This window comes from Osmia bicornis, chromosome 10, assembly GCF_907164935.1.
Source record: "Osmia bicornis bicornis chromosome 10, iOsmBic2.1, whole genome shotgun sequence".
NCBI classification, from domain to species: Eukaryota; Metazoa; Arthropoda; class Insecta; order Hymenoptera; family Megachilidae; genus Osmia; species Osmia bicornis.
The window spans coordinates 6,759,178-6,781,142 of NC_060225.1; the positions used below are offsets into that span (position 1 = coordinate 6,759,178).

At 32.9% G+C, this 21,965-nt stretch overlaps 1 protein-coding gene across 6 annotated transcripts in view; it reads right to left on the reverse strand.

The window, feature by feature from the left end:
* LOC114871266 (furin-like protease 1) overlaps positions 1-21,965 on the reverse strand; it is a 177,503-nt gene that overhangs the window by 88,918 nt on the left and 66,620 nt on the right. For 2 of the 6 annotated variants that reach the window (XM_046287635.1, XM_046287634.1), the window contains one exon: positions 2,177-2,276. The exons of the other annotated variants lie outside the window; for them this stretch is intronic. In XM_046287635.1, coding sequence (XP_046143591.1) covers positions 2,177-2,266 — 90 coding nt within the window. In that variant the 5' untranslated portion in view covers positions 2,267-2,276. The remainder of the gene's footprint in view (positions 1-2,176; positions 2,277-21,965) is intronic. 6 annotated transcript variants of the gene reach the window in all.

Sequence of the window (21,965 nt, forward strand, 5' to 3'; positions counted from 1 at the left end):
GCAAATTGTTAATAAATGGAAAATTGTAAAATTTGTGATTGTCATTTACCTACATTCCTTTTATTTCACTAATATTGCATTTGATGTTGCAAGTTACCATTTTCATTTCCCTTTTCTTTTCCTTTTTCTTTTTTTTTTAAATGAATTAACACTTGGTACCTGTTGCATATCAGAACTTGTTTGCAATTCAGTACCAAGTAAACGCTCTTCTATCCAGTGACCTTTCGACAGATCGTACATTCTCTATTGCATAACAGATGCACGCCTCAAATGTCATCTCTGCATTAATTAAAATTCAGTCTACTGTAGATACTGTGATGCACCGTTGCAAAATTATACGACGAAAAATATGAAGTGTTATGAAAATAAGAATTGATAAAATTTTTTTTTAGTAACTTGGAATTTAATTATTTCCTGTTTGCATAAAGAAAATAAATGAATATGTACTTCAGAATATTTGAAATATGAATACATGATCAAGAAAATTAATAAAATTCTGCAAAGGTAGTTGATGAAAAATATTTCATATCAAACATTTATTTTTTGAGCATCATTGATCAAATTTTATGAAAAATGAAAAAAGGGAACGGTGTGAACAAAATAAAAATGAATCGTATACCACTGATTGTGAATCGATTGCCATTTACATCGCACAATGGTCTTTGTATTTTATTTTTTCAGGAACGGGAAAGTGAATGTAAATATCTATTTCAAAACATAAATCACTCAATGGATAGTAGTAGCTTTCCTCTGTCAAATCGATACGTTTTTTATTCCTAGCGGTTAAAGGCAATAAAAATTTCGTTCAAATAAAAGTTACGAATGAAAAAGGGGAAAGTAAACGTTACTCCGCAGTTCGCAATCAATTTTATTCGAATTTTCGGAAAAATTGCAGAAAATCGAGCAAGGTTATCAATTTGTAAAACCACTTCCCTTTTCAATATTCTCGATCAAGTAAAAATAAAACTTTCTTTTGAAACTGTTAAATAATTTAGGAGTATTAATTAAAGCTGAAAATTAGTAGAATCTTTGCTAAATTTAAAAATTAATTTCTACCCTTATTTTCAGTGTCTAATTATAATCAATACTTTATTGCACATCTTTTGTAGGTCTGGGTCACGACTGACCCTTCCATCACCTGATTTTAATTTTACCAACAAAGCCCCAGAATTTTATTACATAAACTCAAAGGACCCTTTTCAAACCTAAATTAAAAAATACCATAAAACAATACACATTCCTGTCCTTTTATCAACACGTGCACATTTTCACACGTCGTACAATGAATGATTGAATTTTTCTTTTTAAAGGGAGTATTCTGTCCCCGACACAAAGCGTTTTGCGGTAGATATTTTTACCCACAGTCTGTTCTATGTGTGTATGAAAACGATGTTACGCAATCAATAGTGAATCAGAGCGTGTTAATGTTTCTTCCGACATGGCTGTCCATGATTAGCACCATCGCCGAAATTTTCATCGATCAAGTCACAAGGTAGTCGAGCATTCTGTAGCCTCGTTATCCGGATTATACTGCTACCCTTCATTTGTCATCCGATGCGAGATAGCAGCGTTTAATCGGTAACGACGACTAGAAGCTGACTCGATCGAGAATTTCGACGGAAATCCGGTATCGAGACGTGAATCGGGACAGAAATAAATCAAACAGCAATTAAGAGAGCAATTAGTTAAGGGCTACGATGCTGACAACGAGATTAACAACACCGATCGACAATATATTCTGTCAATTTAAATGGTTCTGTCAATTAAATTTTTTCAGGTTTGCAAAGAAATTGTAAGTTTTTGAAAATTTGAACATTATTAAAATTAAGGAAATTAATTTTTAATACAGTTAATATTTCTGTTATTAATTTTATCTTAATTGTTCAGAATCTAATTATTCAAATAATAATTTTCACATTTTTTACATTGTACTATGTTGATAAAATATTACCATTGCGATTTATTGCTAGTATATGCTAATTACTCTACCGTCATATTGTGTTAATTAGCCGAAAATGGTGCGTATTAATCATTGAAACTTGCCACTTGATATGCAACACTGTGTTACATTTCTTTGTGATCAATTCACCTGGCGTAATGTTGCTTTTCCATTTATTTGCCGAGTAATTAGCACCTGATAATAGCCATCGGTAATTAACAATCGATAATTACATACCCTGCAGCTCGTTATTCGACGCCAATTGCTCGTGCAAATTAGACAACGTTCATGAAATTCTTCTGGATTTAGTTGAACAGCAATTTCCATGTTTCCTTACCTGCAACAAAAAGAAAATTATGTTAATAATACAATTCCCTTTAAAATAAAAATTTAAACATTGCAAATTATAACACTCTACATAAGAATTATTATTACCATAAATTATGGCATTGAATGTATACTCTATTATTATTATAAATCACAGTAATGTAAAATAATTAATTAATCCCATTTCCTTTATAAAAATTAATTCAAAAACATTTCCAAAACATTTAAAATGGTTCACTAGTTTCTCCTATCTTTTATGGATCATTGGTACCCCACAAATTAAAGGTGTTAAGGAGATAACTGTTATTAAATGAGCTCTAAGTTCCAAGGAGCAATAAATTCATCTTAAGAAAGTGTTTCGCTCGAATACACAAATATCAAATATGAGACTACTGAATAATTAATTGGTCGTTGACTTGAAAAGTTACACAGAATAAGAAACTTGAACGATAAAATAAAGAGTTTGGTAACTCGAGAATGTTACGTGTTCATGTTCCATTTCGTGCCTTGTATTTGTCGCACAAAACTTCCTGAATTTCAAGCATTGTTGCAGCAGGGTAAAAGAAACGAGCGAGGGAACGGCAACCGTAAGAAGCCAAACAAGAAATTATTCAAAAGAAGTTGCAACATGAATATTTTGTCGCTGTTTTTAAAAAATTATGTACTTTTGAAAACTACCGAAGTTTCGGCAGAAAGAGCAAACGAAAGAAGTTTAATTAAAGAGTTTTCGAGAAATAGACGAGTGAAACAAATGTAAAAAATTAGCAAACTTTCGAGGAAACTTCGAAATCTCAACGCGCGAAATCCTCGTCAAGCTTGTATCTCCATTTTCAAAACGGTTTTCAAGCGGAAAACCTGAGGAAAGCCGGAAAGAGAGCAGAAAAAACTACACACAAGAACCAAAGTTGCCGGCGGCGTTAACGGAGAAACGTTTTACCACGGCTTTCAAAGCGGTTCGCAATTTTTTTTCCGCTTCCTTTTCTCATTTAAAAGACACTACAGAGTAGAATGATTATTGTTTTTTATTGTAACACATACGCATTGTCGAAATCTTTAAAACCACCACGATTATAACTCTTGCGGTTAACAATGCGGAAATTTAAGTGAAACGAGTCTACGATTAGTCGGACATACGTATGTTAATCAAACAATTAACCCTTCAGTGCATATGATGTAAATCTGCTGCATGAAATTTTTTAAATATTTTGTTTTATATAATATTGAACATCTTTAATAAGTATTTTTCACTTTTTAAACTGTGAAAGTAGATTAAATCAAAAATTAAAATTACTGGAAAAATTAATTTACAAAAGTTTTATTAAACCATATCATTATGTGCCAAGTTAAACAATTAATGTATTAAAAACATTTATAAAATCACTGGCAACTTTTATACGTATAAAATAATTTAAAAAAAAATTGATAAAATAAAAAGTATGAAGTGTAGAAGAATTGCTAAACTTGGAACTGACACTGATTGAAAGGTAATGGTCGAAATTGACTAAAAAATTATTGAATTCTAGCATAGATACGTTTCACAACTGCATCGTAAACCTTTTCCAGGCACAATTTCTAACACCGTCCCTCTCTATCATTTTATACGATCTTTGAACCCGGGCCAGCGAATCGTGGAAAGAGATTTATTCTTTCAGATAGGTGTAAATCCAGATTCGACGTGTGAAAATGAAATTTTTGTTAAGGCAAAGTTGGGATACACAATGGTGACTTATTTCATTTCGGGTTTCTTTTTACAGCTTTGCTGGCACACGTGAAAATCAGCTCTAGAATATTATACCTTTTGCTCATTTCATTTGTAATTAAACAGTATTTTTATTTCTTTTCATTAAAAAAGAGAAATATTAAAACAGCAATAAATTATAGTAGAATTATTAGTAAAATTATTATAATTATAATAGAAAAATATTATAATAACACAGTTGATTTAAATTTAATATTCTCTAACACATCATTACTTTGATTAACACTTGATTCCGGAATCAATTAAGTTAAATGAATGGAAAATTCATTTTTGTTTACTACAAAAATTTCCTTCGAGTCGTAAAAGGTTGATTCATCGATTCCCCTGGGACTTTCAACGTGTTGATATTCCAATTTTCGTCGTGGCAGAGAGCATTAATTAACTGATCCTTACCAAAGTTCGTTGGTTTTGTCGTGGGAAAAGTTTCGACCCGAAACAATTCCCCTTCAAACCCATCTCAGTTCGAATAGACCCATAGCTTTTCCGTGAAGCTTGCGGAAAAATCCCGGGAGATAAAGGAAAACCAAGGTATAACGGGTTAAGTTGAAAAGAAGAACAAATAGAAACAGAGTATTCTGTTAGTTGTGAGAAGGAGTAGATAGAAAATATTGAAGATTAATTATGTCTTTTTGATGTAGCTATTGGTTTTTGAAACAAAATTTGTAATTTTTGTTCACCAATATTTTCACAGCAAATGATGGTTTTGGACATCAATTTTTTATTCGACATCAGCTTAACGTGATAGCTAATTATTGGATTTTAATGAACTTCTGAGCGAAGAGAAAATTATGATTAAAGCTGAAATTACAAGCAAAAATTTTGAATAATGTCAAAAAGAAAAATGTAAAAACTGCACAAATTTCTGATGGATAATATTACTCCACTGTTATAAAAAATGATAATGTTAAAAAAAAGTAAATGAAAATTCCTGAAAACACTCCAAATTTAACGAAAGTTAATTTACCATAAATTTGATAATTTACACATCCAAATAAATTCAAATTAAAACATCTCTAACTGCTGACTACAGAATTTAATTAAAACCTCCAGCAACTTCATGAGAGATACCGAGGATCACGTTGCGGATTCCAGGGACGTCGGTATATGTTTTTTCTCTTCATTTTTCCAGCATGATTTTTCGGGAAGGAAAATGTCAGGTTATGGACCGGCGCAAAAATCGTACACGATGAAGGACGTGAGCCGAGTGAGGCTGCCAGCAACGAAGAAAACGAAGGGGAAAAAAATAAAAGAAAGGAAACGGGACAGGAGAAATTGCTGACGATACACCGGGAAAATGAGAACACGTTGCGAGCGATGAGAATTATGGGGAAAAAAGAGCGGGGAAATAAAAGACTAACGAGCACCGTGCAACCAACTAAATGAAATTGATGAGCCTAATGAAAGATGATACGTTGCTGAGAAATTCGCGTAACCTTCCTTTCCTTTTTCCCCCCCTCGACGTTAATTAAAAGCAATTAGAGTCTCGTTTCATCGATTAACTTAATAGTATATTTAAAAACAAGTAACATTAAAAGTTATTAAATTTCAAGTTTTATAAAAAAGTTCTGTCATTACATCAAATTAATGGAGAATGTAATTAATTATTCTGAGGAGATTCATTTAGCACTGGAATGCTTAATTAATACTGACCTATTGTAATCAAAATTAACAACAAAACTAGGTAATTTTCGAAATAAAAATTTTAATTTACTATTTTAATGACATTCTAAAAATTACCACTGATAAAGTGGTAGTTAAGTAAAATAATGGCACTAAAAAATAATTACCCCCCAGAAATTAAAGTTAAATTAAAGCCAAAGGTGACCCAAAGTTAAGTCAAAGTGAAATCGAAGTTAAATTAAAATTGGATCAAAATGAAGTTAAAATTAAATCCAAGTTATGAAATTAAGTTTGAGTTAAATTTCCCACTTGCTACCTCATGAAATTAACATAACACTAATGCAATTCAGAATTTCCTCTAATTACTCCCAGAGCAATCACCATACCTATTACCTAAGCACAAAGAAAATTCATCGACCAACTAAACCCACCCCCAAAAATTCATCACGAATAATAAGGAAGCCAAGAAAATCAATCCAGGCTGGAGTCTTGTGATTAATTCCAAACAAGCTCTGTAGAACAGTATTAATGGAACTGTCTGCCTGTACGTCACCGGTTCCACCGCACCGTAGTTTACACCGGCTTGTCACCTGAAACGAGGTCCATTTTGGTGGCAAACGGAGGACGTAGGGTGAGAAGAGGGGACAAAAAAAATACTACCACGACGAGAATTTACGTGGACGAATTCAGCGGCTGTCCGGATCAATTGGACAGTGTCGGGTATTATTCGGTGTACGGACGGGTTCAGGAACTCGCTTCGAAATCCATAAATCTCGACTACTCTCGCGTTGCATGCATCCGTTTCTCTCGTCGTACGATCTCTGTCAAGCATCGTCCTCGTTTTCTCCATTTCACCCCAGGACACTGTAATCTTTTCCCTCTTTCCCCATTTTTTCCCCCCCCTTCCTCTTGTATTCTCTTCCTCGAGCATTGCCTCTCTATTGACAATAATTTTTTTCCACCTTCCATTCTTCGAAACCGAACGTTATTCCAGTACAGCGAAAGAGATTTCACGTGAATTTACCGAGTTAATACTTGTCACGAGAAATTTCATTTTATTACGTTATCCATGAAAATTTTCATTCCTTTCGGATTTCCTATGATTTAAATAGCAATGAAATTATTAAGGGAACGGTAAATGGGAAATCAAAGTTTCAAATTAACCCCAGTTTCTTTTCTAAGGGGAGAAAATTAATTCTTCTTTGAATTTCTCGGATACGATTATTTCTCATCGAGTCACGCAATATAGAGAGGAAAAAATTAAACCGAGAATCGGAAAATAAGAAACTTTTGTCAGAGAAAGTAGTATCAACTTGAATTTCAATGCAATGATCAAAGATGATCGATTATAATCAACGGCAAGCACGCGGAATCGCCTGTTCTCCTCGTCGAAACTTTTAATTAAAATCCAAGCCAATTGAGCCTGTAATGATGAAAGTTCGCTACGAAATCGTTTTATGCAAATCATGTTTACGCGTACGAGTAGCCAGTGTACGATCCTTTCGTTGAAATATCCTAAATTCAATTCCTGATTGACGCCAGGTAAACAGAACAGGGCGAAAGCATTTTCGTAAATGAGAGAGGGAAAAAAACACGATCACTCCTTTCGAAACTGTTGAAACGAAACGTTTAATATCGTTTTGCATCGATAACGCTTCAACGGGAATTAAATGGATTGCTGTTCTCAATGCAAAACACGTACGATGTTGCTGTAAAAGCGAATTAAATAATTGCTCGAATCTTTTCATTGGAAATGTAATTTCCAGGGGATGGAAACAAGTGGGGCAAATAACAATGAATACATCAATTCGGATTAATATAAATCGGTATAATATAAAATTCAAAAAGCGTTAAACAAATGACATTTTCAACATTGAAATATTAAGTTTTGAATTGGAGGATAATATTAAAAATATCAATATTAAATTTGCAGAAAATTAATATTTATTAAATCATTATTCTTGATATTAATATTGCAAATATTAAATTTTTCAAATGCAGAATTGAACAATTTAATTTTGTAGAATTGGTAACTGCAAGTTAATTCACTTTCCAATATTGAAAAGTTTGATGAGGAATATTACACTCAGAAAAGATCGATGGGTTTAATTTGCAACAGCTTGCAAATATTTCCATAAATACGGATATATTAAATATTGTGAAGCACAGAAGAAAATTATATCAAACCAATTTCTGTTCTGAGTATATTAATTACCAGCGTAATTAAGGGTAGATTACATTGTAACGTATGTATGTATTACAAGGCGTAATCGATCAGGCAACATCAATAGCGAGAGATGGTCAATTAACTAACAGACGAGCGATATTATAGGGACATAATGGAAAATCTGATAATCTTTCGAGACATGTCGTTATTACCAACTTCGCTTCTGTTCTTCAACTTAATGAACAGATTCAGCCCTTCGCTGACTAATGAGGGGACGAGGATAAAAAGATTTCATAAGAAATAAAAAAGCAATCTGAATATAAAAGAAGATGACTGGTATATTGTTTTATTTGTAAATTGTTCCTTCTCTTTGAATTTTTCACTGATTATCTTTTAATTATTCAAAATGAGCAAGACAAGTGAAATTTATTTAAAATTCAAAAAATATTTAATGCAAATCTGTGTAAAGTGGTATGGCACATTAAAGACATTTAATATTATCTTGGACTTGGATTTTTAATTTTAAATTTAGAAATTTGAGATACTAGAAAAGAGAATTTTGCTTTCAAAAAGATCAAATATCCGTATGTTCTTTATAGGAGTAAGTAGTATAAAACGATTTTTTGTCAGACATGGGTGTTTATAAAAGGCATTATTGAGAATAAAATTACATGATTAATGATGAGTATTATTAAAAATCTCCCACTTTTTGAAATATAAATTTCACGACCAAAATCATTTAATTATTCAAAAGACACAAAACGCCTTCTACCGTAATCTCCATCATTTCTTCGTTTTAGCTTCTCATTAGTAAGTAAAGGAGTTTTCGGCTTGGATAAACTTGGAGACCTAACCAAAACCTAGCTGAAGCCTCGTCGTACCATCTGACGTCGAACTCGTTTAAAGCAACGATCGACTCACATTTGCATCGAGGTTTCGAACAGCGTAAGTGACATGCTAAAGCTGAGGCAAAATTAATTACCCGTTGCGCTAAGACGATACAGTCGATTCGTTTTAATGATTGATCAGACAGCGATGTAGACGGTGTGATAGTTTAAGCTGTTAGGCAAACTCCACTTTCGAAAGATCAGTCCGTCGCAATTAATGAATTAATTAGTAGCCTTTCTAAGGAAAACCTTTAATTAAGGAATGAAATATTATCAGACAAATATGAATGCAAAAAACAAAACCAAAAATAAATAAATACTTTTGTAAAATAATAAAACACAATTTATTTATAGAATATGTATTACTCTATAAATTTAATTTTTATTTTCTAAATTTTAGATCTTTTCTTTAAATATTATTTTTCAATGCAACTCAATAAAAAAAGAATTGAACTATGCAAATAAATGCAATTGAAAACATATTTCTATTTCTTTGACAAATCTAATCACCATAAAAAAAATATATTTTGAATAGAAATCTAAAAGTAGAAAAAGGACAAAATTACTGACTGATATCGGGGAGGATACATCGAGTCACGGTGCAAAATTTCATCTGGGAATTGCATGCAATCGAACGCAACATGACGCCGTGATGATCGTTCGTGTGGAATCGGAACACGCAATTCACGAATACTCATCAATCTATGTCGAACGTGGGGGGTCATATCGTCCTTTCGTTTCGCGTCAAACTCCACCCTGGTTGCTTTTGACAGTGCAAAAAGGACGTCGAGTTTCAGCAACGGCTCCTGTCAACACTCGAGGACCCTTATAATTCTTGACCAATAGGATTCAATTACGAAAAATTATTCGATGGCTACTCGACTAGTGTCACTCTGAACGATCGTTCAAAGTTTACTCGGTGAAGTGGCGCTCTGTTCGCGATCGATCCAACCTAGGATCCGCTGAATTCGACGGTCCAACCAAGTTTTTACTTTAACATTGATTGATTGGAAATAGAGAAAAGAAGCGTGATCGCGGAGATTTTTTCCAATCTTCTGTTTGACAGACCATCAGTTTCTATCCATTTGAACAGACAATTTTTATTCAAAGGTACTTCAGAAAAAAAGATGTATAAATTTTCTAATTAAACATTTCAGATTTCAGCCGAGTTAAAATTTGGCAAAAAATTAATTTTCTGATCTGCAAAATTTATTTTTATAAATCTGAAACGATACTACTTAAAAAGTAACATGAATGGACCATAAGTCTCATATTTCATTGATACGAATGTTCCAAAGATTGTTCGAAGTAACCTCGATAAATTTTCCCAGCTTTCCCGGGGATATTCGTGAAAAATTCGTGTCGAGCGAACGAATGTTGATAAAAGCGCACCCTAAACGACAACCCCGGCGCGTGTACCACCGTTAGCCGGGAAGTCGTGAAATTTCCTATCCCGGAAATCGAGCGTGGTGTTCGCGATGATTCCGTTGGCAGTGCCGTAGCGATGCCGCGGAACCTCAGTCGACGGGACATAATACGTTTCTGGGCGATGTGCCAGCACTCCTGGGACACGACGTTCGATCCAGTTCGCACCGCCGCGAAACATTGACCTGGTTCACGAAAATTCTGCCTAGAGAAGATGACACCGAACGAGGACAGAGAGTCAGAAGAATGCTTATCATTCTTCGGAATTTATTACCAGCAGAAACTTCTGTCAGTCATAATTCGCAATCTAAACTGTACGAATCCGATAAGTGAACGAAAGAAATTTTAGAAAGTTTACGATAGTAACGATGAAAGTTTAAATTATTACAACTAGAACCTTCTTGTCACAGGAAACATCTGTTCCGTAATCCTTCAACGGGACAGTAGCGATGTAAATCACGACAAAAGCTGTGCGAAACACACAGTACACACACGTATACACAGCAGGACAGAAAGCTCACGAGACTGGCTGTAATTACAGAGCGAGCTAAATAACGCTTTCCCATAGTCCTGTAATCTTGCGCCCGTCTCCCATAAGGGCACCAAAGTTCCTTCGCCTAAGTTACGAAAGATGCACGTCCTGCTGAAGCACGTCCCGTGCATATTAACCGCCCTAAATTAAGGCTAGTTTATTACCAGAGGGTGATCGAAGCCTTTGCTCGGCTGACTGGTGTTAGTTACGCGATTAACTCGTTAATTGAGCGTCGATTGTGCGCTAGAGGGAAGAATCTGAATACGAAATCATCGGGAAATGAAATTCACGAAGTATTGATGAATTTATAAACTCAATTTGTGGTACACGAAGAATTAACAGCTGTGATTAATCTATCAAAGTTTTAATTAATTCTGAATATATAAAAGGACCGGCAACTGGAAGAAAAATAAATTTTTAAAAATAAGCAATGAATTAATTTCCACGAATAAAAAATTATTTTGTTTTTCAATTTGTCAATCATTGTATTAACATTCAAGAACCTGATATTTCGTTGATACGATAACCCATCGATCGTGTTTTTCTTCTCTATTTCAAAAGTACACCAAAAACTTCATTCAACGGAATGCCAAAAAAATTCTCAAATAAATAGAAATCGAGCCGATGAAACGTCAAGAGTTTAAAATCATTCATGCATTTTGACGACAGGATAAAGGGTCGCAATCAGATATCGATAATTTGGAATTCTTTTGTGTCATTGATAGCATCCACCAGTTGCCTGGACCACCCTTTCGCATTTAAATTTAAATAACGCAGCCTGTTGTGAATGGAACCGGAAACTGCGATTCGAGGTCGAAAAGAAGCCTCTGGCTATTTGCCCTCCGCAATAGCCCTTTGTATCGACCGCTTCTAATATGAGGGATTTGTAATTAAACTCCCTCTACGTGAGGGCCAATTTAAAGCCCCTTCTAGCGACAATGAAATCTTTAATACTTCTACTTGTTCGCGTTTATCACTTCCTACATTTCGTTAATGAAAATACAGTGCAATCTTGATTATCCGAATTAATCATGATACATAGTCCTAAACAATGAAAATAATTTAATTTTTACACGAATAAAAATTATTTATCTTAAATTACTTAAAAGATATTATAATAAATATGGAACTTAGTTATTTGTGATAATAATTAAGTTTTATAAATGAAAATATTAATTTTCCAAAATATTTACAATTCAAATCATACCAAATTAAAACATATCTATTGATTATTGAAATATTTATTCAAAACAAATATCAATATTTCTAATAATTACATTTTACTAAAAATTGAAACCAAAATGAATAAGAAATATTGCCTGCAAATTCAATTAGAAATAACAGAAAATTAATGATGTTTCGTGAAAATTGTAAAGATCCGTCTTAATTATTCCTTGAAATTGTTTAATGAGAAATAGAGGGAACATTCATAATTTAGTTTGCACGGCTTTGCCGGCTGAGCCGTGAGGATTTAGTTCGGTTTCACGCGGGGAAGGATTTACACGTGAAACTTTTACAGAATCAGGGCTACCAGTTATTTTTTCGTTTTTCCCCCGATGGGACACGTAAACGGCAATCCCTAAAGCGCGAACGTGCGCGTTACCTTTAACTCGATTTTCATTGTTTCAATGAAATACCGAAGCTGCACCGAAAATTGATTGCTTTACTACTACGTGCACTTTACGCCGACGGTCGCTGTTTTTATTTTTTTATTTTTTTTCCACCGATGGATTGTCAAGATTAACGAATTTTATCCCTTTCGACGCCACATCACTGGAAATTCTTTGTGAAATAACAATAGAACAATTTAAACGTTCTACATTTCAATAGAAATATAAATTACAATTTTGTAGCTACAGATGTTCGACATTTTATTTTTGTTCTTCCTATGTCTTTTCCAATTTGGATTAAATTAAGATTATTAATTTTTACTTTTATAACTGATCAATTTTTCCAACGAAAATTGTGTGCTTTCTGTTGTCTCAGAATTGTAATCGGGATCATAGGATAAAGATGTAGGAGAAAAATCCTTTTCCAACCCGCAGAATGTAATTCACTGGGCTGTAAATCCTTTTGTAGAAAAGACTGAAGATGTTATTTTTCTCGCGAGACTTTGAAATTTGGGAGTTTTGAAAAATCTTATATAACCGTGAAATCGCTTTAACCGGAATAATGGAATTTTTCTATCTTTGAGATTTCTACAGAAACGAAATACTACGAAGCGATTTTGTACAAAAATAAACTATTTCAAGATATATAATACTATTAAAAGTATAATTATCAAAGTTCAATATAAAATTAATTTCAAAATATTTAAAATTATTATTCCACGCATTAAATTTCAAAATATCGATATTATTTTTATCAATTTAATATGATAATAAAATTATTTAAAAGATTCAATTTTATCACGTTTATTTGATTTATTAAACGATCCAATCATCAAGGTAGAGGGAATATTTGGAAAATTGAAATAAAAATTCAGAATTATTTCACATAAACCAGAACGATCTTCGAAAGTAAAATGTTCAGAACAAGGTGAAATTTACGAGGAACAAAACTGTTCGACCAATTCAACGATTCAAAGAATTTCCAGAAAGGAAAATTTATATCCTACTAACTGCTCGGAAATCGGATTTACAACTTAGCAACTACTTGAAACGCGCCGCCTCAAGGAATCCCCGGAAATCGTTTTAAAGCCATCCAAAAAGCACCTTTAAACTCCAACTCATCCATTCACAATTGAGTATACAATCCAGGATATCTCAAGTTTGTTCGAAATTTTCTGCCCATGCATCATTTAACCAAGATTTTCTTTGGAACAACGATATTGAAAAATATAGAAAGGAAGATAAGCATTGTTCTTCAAAATATATTTAATTATAAGGAAATTGATTATTTTAATCAATGAGGTACTTAATACTGGTCTTTAGGATTTCTTAAGTACCTAGATAAAAAAGTTAACAATTATTGGAATCAATGGATATTTTAAGATTTTAATTTTAATTTTATTAAATTTCCAATAATTTTTAATTAACTTATTTATTTTCAAATCAAATTCATTTTTATAAACTCTTATGCTTTCTATCTTGACTAAATAAAAAGAAAGGCAAATTAAGAGTTCATTTTTAATTAACAAAATGCACCAAAATTTTTTCATTTCCTAATGTAACAATAAAATACGTCCTCTTTCAAATAAGTTGCGTCACGAGTGTAACTGGATATTATGAATCCAAGAAAAATTCAGATTAAAAGTTGGACAAATCACCTATGAAACAGTAGGAGGAGAAAAGTTGCAATGGCGAGTATAGAATTGCGAGCGGAAGGAAGGGCTGAAACAGGCCGGTTCGCTTTCAGCCGCGGTGGATTCAATGCGCTTCGCACAGAACAATTGCTAATTCAGTTAGAGGGAGATATGAAACTGGAATCCAAGGCTAAAAGCGAAGGACTCGTTCGCGCAAATTAAACCGAGCCGAGCGTTTTACTAATTGAAAGGAATTAAGGACTATCCGCTAGAATTTCGAGGGATAAATATATTTTTCACTAAAATATTTGTTTGCTATTAGCAATTTTTATCCAAACTAATATCCTCAAAATTTAATTGCAGCTTTTAATTTAATTTAGTTGCCTTTTCTTCTCAATTAATTTCTCAGTTAATTTCATTTCAATTTACGACTTCGAATGAATATCGACTTGATTCGAAGATCAATCACCAACGAGTTGTTTGCAAATTTTCAAAAGAGAATATTGAGTGGATGTCATTCGTGATTTGCTGATGCGAACGTTTCGAAGCGTGTAAATCTGTCGTGTCCGTGAGAAGAAACGATAAACGTTCTCCACCGATGAATCGCGCGATGGAAACACGACCTCGCGTTTGAAAAATTACCCTGTCGCGAGCCACCGGATTTCCGCTCGTTTAGGCCCTCGAATGTGTTAATTACGACATTGTGGAAAAAAAAATGGAAAAATAAAGGGGAACACAATCCACCGCTCACGGTTGCACATGCACTCCCGCAATTATACGTTGCGTGCAGTGTGGTAATTGGAAAAATTTAATGAAACGTTATTCGTCCCCTTTACTGGATAAAAAATTAATATTTTCTGTTGACTTCAATAGCTCTTGAATAGCAATTCATTTGCTTTGACGTTTAGAAAGTTCAGAGAGATATCAATTTGAAAAGAATGTCGATGGGGTGGAAACATTATTTTCGATGGAGAAGCAAAATGTAGGAATTGAAAGGTGCCACTTTCGAATTTCCTCACTCTACTATGCTGAAAAAATTCATTTCACAAAGGAATGCTGCTTTGAAGCTCCTCTGTTTCAATATTCTTAGAAATTTGTTTCTTTCAAAGTATTTTAATATTTGTTACTCCTAACATTTTTGTTTTTAATATTCAGAGCTAGAGGTACGTTTGTTTGAATCTTTAATGATACTTTAGCGGTGGTATCACAGGACGCTGATGTTCGAATATCAGAAATTTACCAAGTTTTGGTTGCTTTGAGTTGCAACCATCCATGTCGTGGAGAATTTTTTAGAACGTCGAGTGCTTGGTATCCTGGATCCTCTGAAACGTGAACATCGAGGTCGAATTTCCTCTTTTAAAATTCGAGAGGAAACCTAACTAAACATAGCTGTAATTTCAAACGTAATTATATGTATAAAAAATACTTTGAAATTGAAATTCCTGCTCTATCGAAATCAAGTGTATTTAGCATTTATTAGTATTTTTATTTTGAATTATAAATCATAGCAAATAATAAAAATTTGTATTGGAACATTATTGATATATAGTAGACCCTCGTTATATTGCCATGTGAGCGATTTGCATTTTTATTTTAATTTTCTCCTCTAATTGAAAGTTTGGAAGCTTGCAAAATTTGACAGCTGCAACCCCATTCGCGGCAATATAACGAGAGTCTACTGTAATCTCAATGAGACAAAATTTTCAATAGAGAAACTGTAGTAAAAATAATAATAGAATTAAGAATTTATTGTTAGATTTATCCATCAATTTTTTAATTTAGAAGACTAAATGGCCAAAAATTATTAATTAAAATTTGTACTTCGCAAATATTGTGAATAACAAAAGAAAACTCATCGAGTATTTTCTATACTAAACAATGTTTCCTGAAAATTGGCCTAGAAAATTATTATCTTGCTGTTCTTGTTTCCAACAGTTGTACCGAATCTAGTTAGACCAACGACAAATGGTGTTTCTTTAAGAAATAGATCAGATACTACGTGGAAATCCTCTTAGCAAAGCAATTAAATGTACGAAGATGTTCAAACTTTTCTGTGATAGAAGTCATTACACTGGCTCCCAATGTACTCATCAAATATTTAACGAGCTAAATTCCACTGAGATATGGCCAGACAGTAACTGTCCTCGATTTCTGGTACGATGACTTTATTCCTTGTTCAAATAAAACTATTTAGAACACACAAACAATGAACGCAATTATGACTTTTGAGAATAATTCTAATTAGTAGTTCAACTCATTTTTTTGCATTAGGATTGATAATAATTTTAACGAAGAAAAGATAAATAAGCAAAATATAATACACTAATTTACATCTTAAATAAATTTGTTTTAAAAAATTCTAAAAGAACATTGGTTAAATGGATGCAAATTACTCGCAACATTCTCGTGACAGTCATTTTTAGCAGGAAATGATTGCAGAACAAATCATGATTAAGACAGGCGTGAAGATTCATTATATTGCGGTGGTTATTGAACCAGCTGTTTACCATCGAGCTCGTTCCAATTGGGGACAAATATTTGCATCGTTTATCGCAAAAATCATCTCAGCCACGTACGTAAATAACGAGACGAATTAAAACTAAATTCCAGATGCTGTAGTTTATTGCAAAGAAGAAAAATATAAATGAAATTGCATGAATTATGATTTTTAGAAAAAGTTTGTCGTATTGTATAAAAAATTTATGAAAATTTATGATTAATTAAAATACTGATATCTTTGCAATCTTCAAAAGAACTGTTTGTTAAAAAAAAAAATAATGCCATCGTTAGACATTTAAATAAAAATCTCAACCAACGACAAAATAGAAATATTTAATAACTCCAACAGTGAAACAGAAAAAGAGTTTAACAACTGTACTAGGTTAAACAAATAAAAGGACAAAATTCTGCCTAACAGACACAAATTCTGAGAAATCCAATTCTATATAATTGAATAAAAAAATTCTATAAAAAAACCCTGTACCACGTTTGGCGTAAACCACAACGAAATTGAAACAGTAAATTAAATACTATAACAGGTACTGCGATTTTTTCTGTATTTCCAGTAGATTGAAAAAAAAATGGTTAGACAAAAATTAACCAGTTCGAAAATTGCAAAAACGTTTACCTTTCAATAAGAAATGTTGATTACTTTGCATTACATAATTTTGACTTTGATGACTCTGGAGATTTATAGAATTGCAAAAGAAAATCAATCAAATCAAACACGATTTTTCCGGATAAAAAATGATTAAATTTCTGAAGGACTAAGTTAACAATCAATCAACTTCTTCGATTCGTTTCCAGTTACTTCGCCGTTAACTCTTACTGAAAAGCAAAGGAATCAACGATCTCTTGGTAGCGATTCGCTCTCGTGAACCTGTAACCACGATCGTGTAATCGTTAACCGGTTTATCGCAATCGATTTTGTGGCCAATGTGGCCAGGTTTGCGAGAAACTCACGAAAGACAGATTGAGCGAAACTGAAGGCAAGCTAAGCGCGCTCTAACCAGTCGCATAATTTGTCTACCCAACGATTGGATTTGCAGTTTCGATCAATCGTAGACTGGTTATCCGTTTACAACACCACTGATTTCGCTCACTGCCTTTTCATCGAACATTATTCTTCCCTTGTAATTATTTCAACCCCTTGTCTTTCAATATCGAATCACGTTCCTCGCATAATTTACAGTTGAAATGTGATAAAATTAAATGATCGTATTTTGCGTACCGTTGAAAATTGAGTTTAGCTTCAATTTTAACTTTAACAGCCATGAATCATTAATTAAATAATTATCTACCATTAATTATTCGATTCGACAAAATTTCAGACGATCCTCGCATCAGTTAACCCTTCGTTACAAGATTTCTCTTTAATTTTGAAAAGTTAATAATTTTTTAAAAATAATGAGTCATACATTCGAATTATTTATCATGATAGGGCATTGGAATGGATCGCCATCCAGAAAACTTATTTTCGAATTTCCACCAGGAATCCTCGTCGACGTTTAGTGTCTGCCAGTTAATTTCAGTGGTGTTTGATTGGCAGGATTATTTTTTATCGACTAAAAGTGTATTCAGGCTGGGCGGAGCGGGGTTAATTAAAAGTGAGTGAGGGAACGTTGCCGGTTCTCTGAAACACGGTAACGCCGGCTTTAATGCGACTCTTCCGTTTTACGGCACGCTTTATGAATTTTATGGATGCCCGTGCACGTTCAGTTTGAGGGACGGCTTAATTTCGCGTGGAAAACTTACGTAGCTGGTGCAAAGTGTCCCTTTCAACGATGCTAATTGCAACCAGACTCTGTCGATCGTTTTAAGTCTCATCTTTCAGAGATGGTCTTTTTAATTCTGTTATTTCTATTTTTCTCACTTGGTGAAATATCAACTTTAATATTCAGCAGCTTCTTAAATAGAAAATATTAAAATATGAAACGAGAAGTAGACCATTAATTATCGTAATTAAAAATCACATAAAATTCAATGTTAACATTTCTAAAGTATATATTTTAACGAACGAAGGCTGCTTTTTTATTTCCATTTTCTACATTTAAAAATATTATCTTTCCAATATGTATGGAAATTTTGTGGAAAAAGAAAAATCTGACCGGTCGATTTCAATGAAATGCGATAAGATCATTAGCGGTCGCTTAAAGCAGCGCGAAATCAAAAACAAGAGGAAGTTGATTTGTTCTGGGTTTTCAGCACGTTCGCCGGAAGCCGATTAAACGGTCGGATAATCAGCGTGTTTGAGAATAGCCTCATCGGATAATGATTTCAGTTAATTAGCTTTGAAATCCCCGTGAGTGGACGCTGAAAGACTAACACTTACATCGACGAGTTGCATTTAAGCTCGCTCAATGAATTAAGCCACGATCACTGGTGAAGCAGAACCAATTTATACTTTAATGAACAATATGAACCTAATAACTACATTAATTTTAAAATACTCGATTAAAAGAAAGGTCGTCAATCCTCCATCTTTATAGATCATAGGATAACTGTAATCCATTTTCAATTTATTAAATAGAAATAATATTTTTATTTAATTCTCTCCAAAATTAAATTGTATCGTCTGTCATTAACGTATTAACAATTATTGAATTGTTGAAGTGAACCTTTTATTCGAACAAAAATTCGTATGTGTCCTAAACTTTGTAATAACTCATGCAACTTCTATTTCTGCCAAGTCGAGCAAAAACTTTTTGTTAAAAAAAAAACAGATAGAATCTCGTGAACATTTGACTGAAACGGAAACGCAATCCGCGTTTGACTTATTTCCTCGTAAAACAATCATATATGCAACAAAACGTGAGAGGGTTCGGCTCGTAAATTCGTAACTGTGAAAAATCGGCAAGGAATTTGATGAACTGGATGGGGCAACGGGTGGAAGGAAGTTGTAAAAAAGTTGGAACGTGGCGAAAAAGAGCAAAATGATCCGACTCTATACAGATCTGAAAAGTGTAGCTTAAACAGGGACATTCATAAAAGCACTGTATCCCGGAGGGTAGATAAAACCGCCCGTGAATATTTAATATCGAACTGGATTTTCGTCTGTTTCGCTTAGGAAAATCTCTTTTCCTCGTGCGCCACGATGATTAAATCCTTTTTTAAAATGACACATGTTTCAAAGGAATTTTTTGATTCCACACCCCTTTCGTTAATAGACGTACAATTGATAAAGTGCATGGAAGTATTTGAAAAGAAATTTTTTAGAATTAGAGAAGAATAATTTTATTCTAGGTAAAGGTAAAGAGGTTGTTAAATCATTTTCCTTTGTCCAGGTTAATTTTATTGCAGAGAGGCTTTTAAGTAGAAAGAAAATCAAATTGAGCTGCCTTTTTCAATGGCAAATGAAACAAGACCTGTGTTCTTTTATAGTTATAGGTTTTCTACCTTTCACCTTATTTTTGATTTCTAATTTTATTGTAAATTGATAACTAAAAGTTATAAAAAATCATTAAGAACCTCTATATTAATTACAATACCTAGGATTTTTAAAATAAAATTTAGAGTTCCATAATAATATTACTTTTTGAGAATTAATTAATAATTTACAGTATTAATATTTCTAATTTTATTTGTAATCAGCTAAAATTTTCAAAGATTCAAAAATTCATTTTATTAAAATGAAATTGTTAGCTAGAAATCAGCATCAAATTACAATTTCTTTCCCATTAAAAATAATTAAACACAGGGTACAAAAGAAGGACCAGTAAAATTGCTGATTGGCAACGCAACGAATCGATTCCCAATGAAATTTGACCGGTATAGATCGATCGGATGACCGGTTTCGAGCACAGTGAATCAGGTTGATTCGAAATCGGATCAGCTTTATTCTGATTCGTCCGAATTCGTGGCTGTCCAGCGACCTCATACTATCCGCCACAATGTTCGCAATCGAAAAGCCCATTTCTTTTATTTCCTGTATTTTATTCCCAGCCACGTTGGTCAGTTTACCTTCCGGCGTACCTCTTTTTTCCCCGAGGACATTTTCCCCCTCTGCCACTATGCCCGTTTACATGGTGGTTTTTCTAATCAAGCCTCTGCAACGAAACCTCATTTCCCTTGCATCCAAATAACATGAACAATCAGGATCGATTAAAATCGAATTTAATAAAGCATTTGAAAAAAAGAATTATTTATAATTATTCTTAGAAATTTGAAGATTTTTCCTAATGGCACTTTGAGTGCCATTGATTTTGCCACTAAATTACAATTTTGGAACTTTGAAAAGTTTCCCATGGAATCTTAGAAAAATATTTTTTAACACCAAGCTCAAGTATTTGATGAATAACAATTATATCTGAAATCCAATATTTAAATTACAACAGTTTTTCCAACAAATTGCCAATAATAAACTGAATTTTCATCGAATCACCTATCTACACGATCAGTTTTCTATTCCTAGTCTACAACACAATATCAGCAATCGGGAACACAATTCCCTTGACTCTATTTTTTTATCTCCACACGATCGTTCCATCTAATCGACAATTCTTTTTTTATGCAAGTGAACCATAAATTGAGGTCACAGTCGTGATCAAAATCGATTATTATCTTCGTGGAACGAAGGATGGTACTTTTATCATTGATTCGTTAAAAATTTCATGAAATGCTTTTCTCGAAACGTTTCATTTACCGAAAACAAACAAGTTGTAACGTTAACATTATTGTTCGAATAAATAGCTCAAAGTTTCGGAAACTTTCATACTTTCATCACAATACGTTTGTACAACGCGGGGAAACTTTTCATATTTTACTTTGCATCCAATTTTTATAAAACTTTATAAATTCGTCAAGTACACGAAATAACGTAACTCTTTATTTTCTTTTTATTAAAAACAGCAGTTTGAAGTTCAAACTATCTAAAAGTTTCATCCATCTTTCTTTTAAAATTATTGAAAATTCTTAAAACTTCTACAATGAATATGTTTATTAAACCTGGCGCAAAAGAAATTTGAAAAAAATTAAGAACTCAAGACTGGTAAATGTAAATTAAATTATTATTGGTGATTTTAATTAATATAAGCTATGTTTGATACGATTTCGTATATACCAGATTGTTCATTAATTAATCAAACTCGCGTTTCTGTTTAACATTCACCTGTGCAAGATAAAAGATTCATCAACAAACGAGATATGATGAATCAAACAAGAATTCAAATTTTCATTGTGTACGGTCAGCAATATGAAAACGTATAATTAAAGCAACAAAATTGAAACTATATTGTCGTTCAGAACCATAGATTTCGAATATTCGTTCCGAACACGTTTATCCGATATCCAACGTGTATGTAATACTGTTACCGTTCGTTTACGGTTTCGCACGTTTTGGTCAAAGGTATTAAAAAATTTTTAAAACAAGCTTTGTTTTCAAAAGTAAAACTAAATTATTGTAAATGAAATGTGTGACTAACTTAGAACATTTGAAATGATTATAATTGCATTCAAAATATTCTGACACGATTTCATCATATAAAATTATCATAAAATTGCGCTTGCGATACACTAATTTACAGTTTAAAGTTTAATAAAAATAGTTACACAGATGTTCCATTGATTA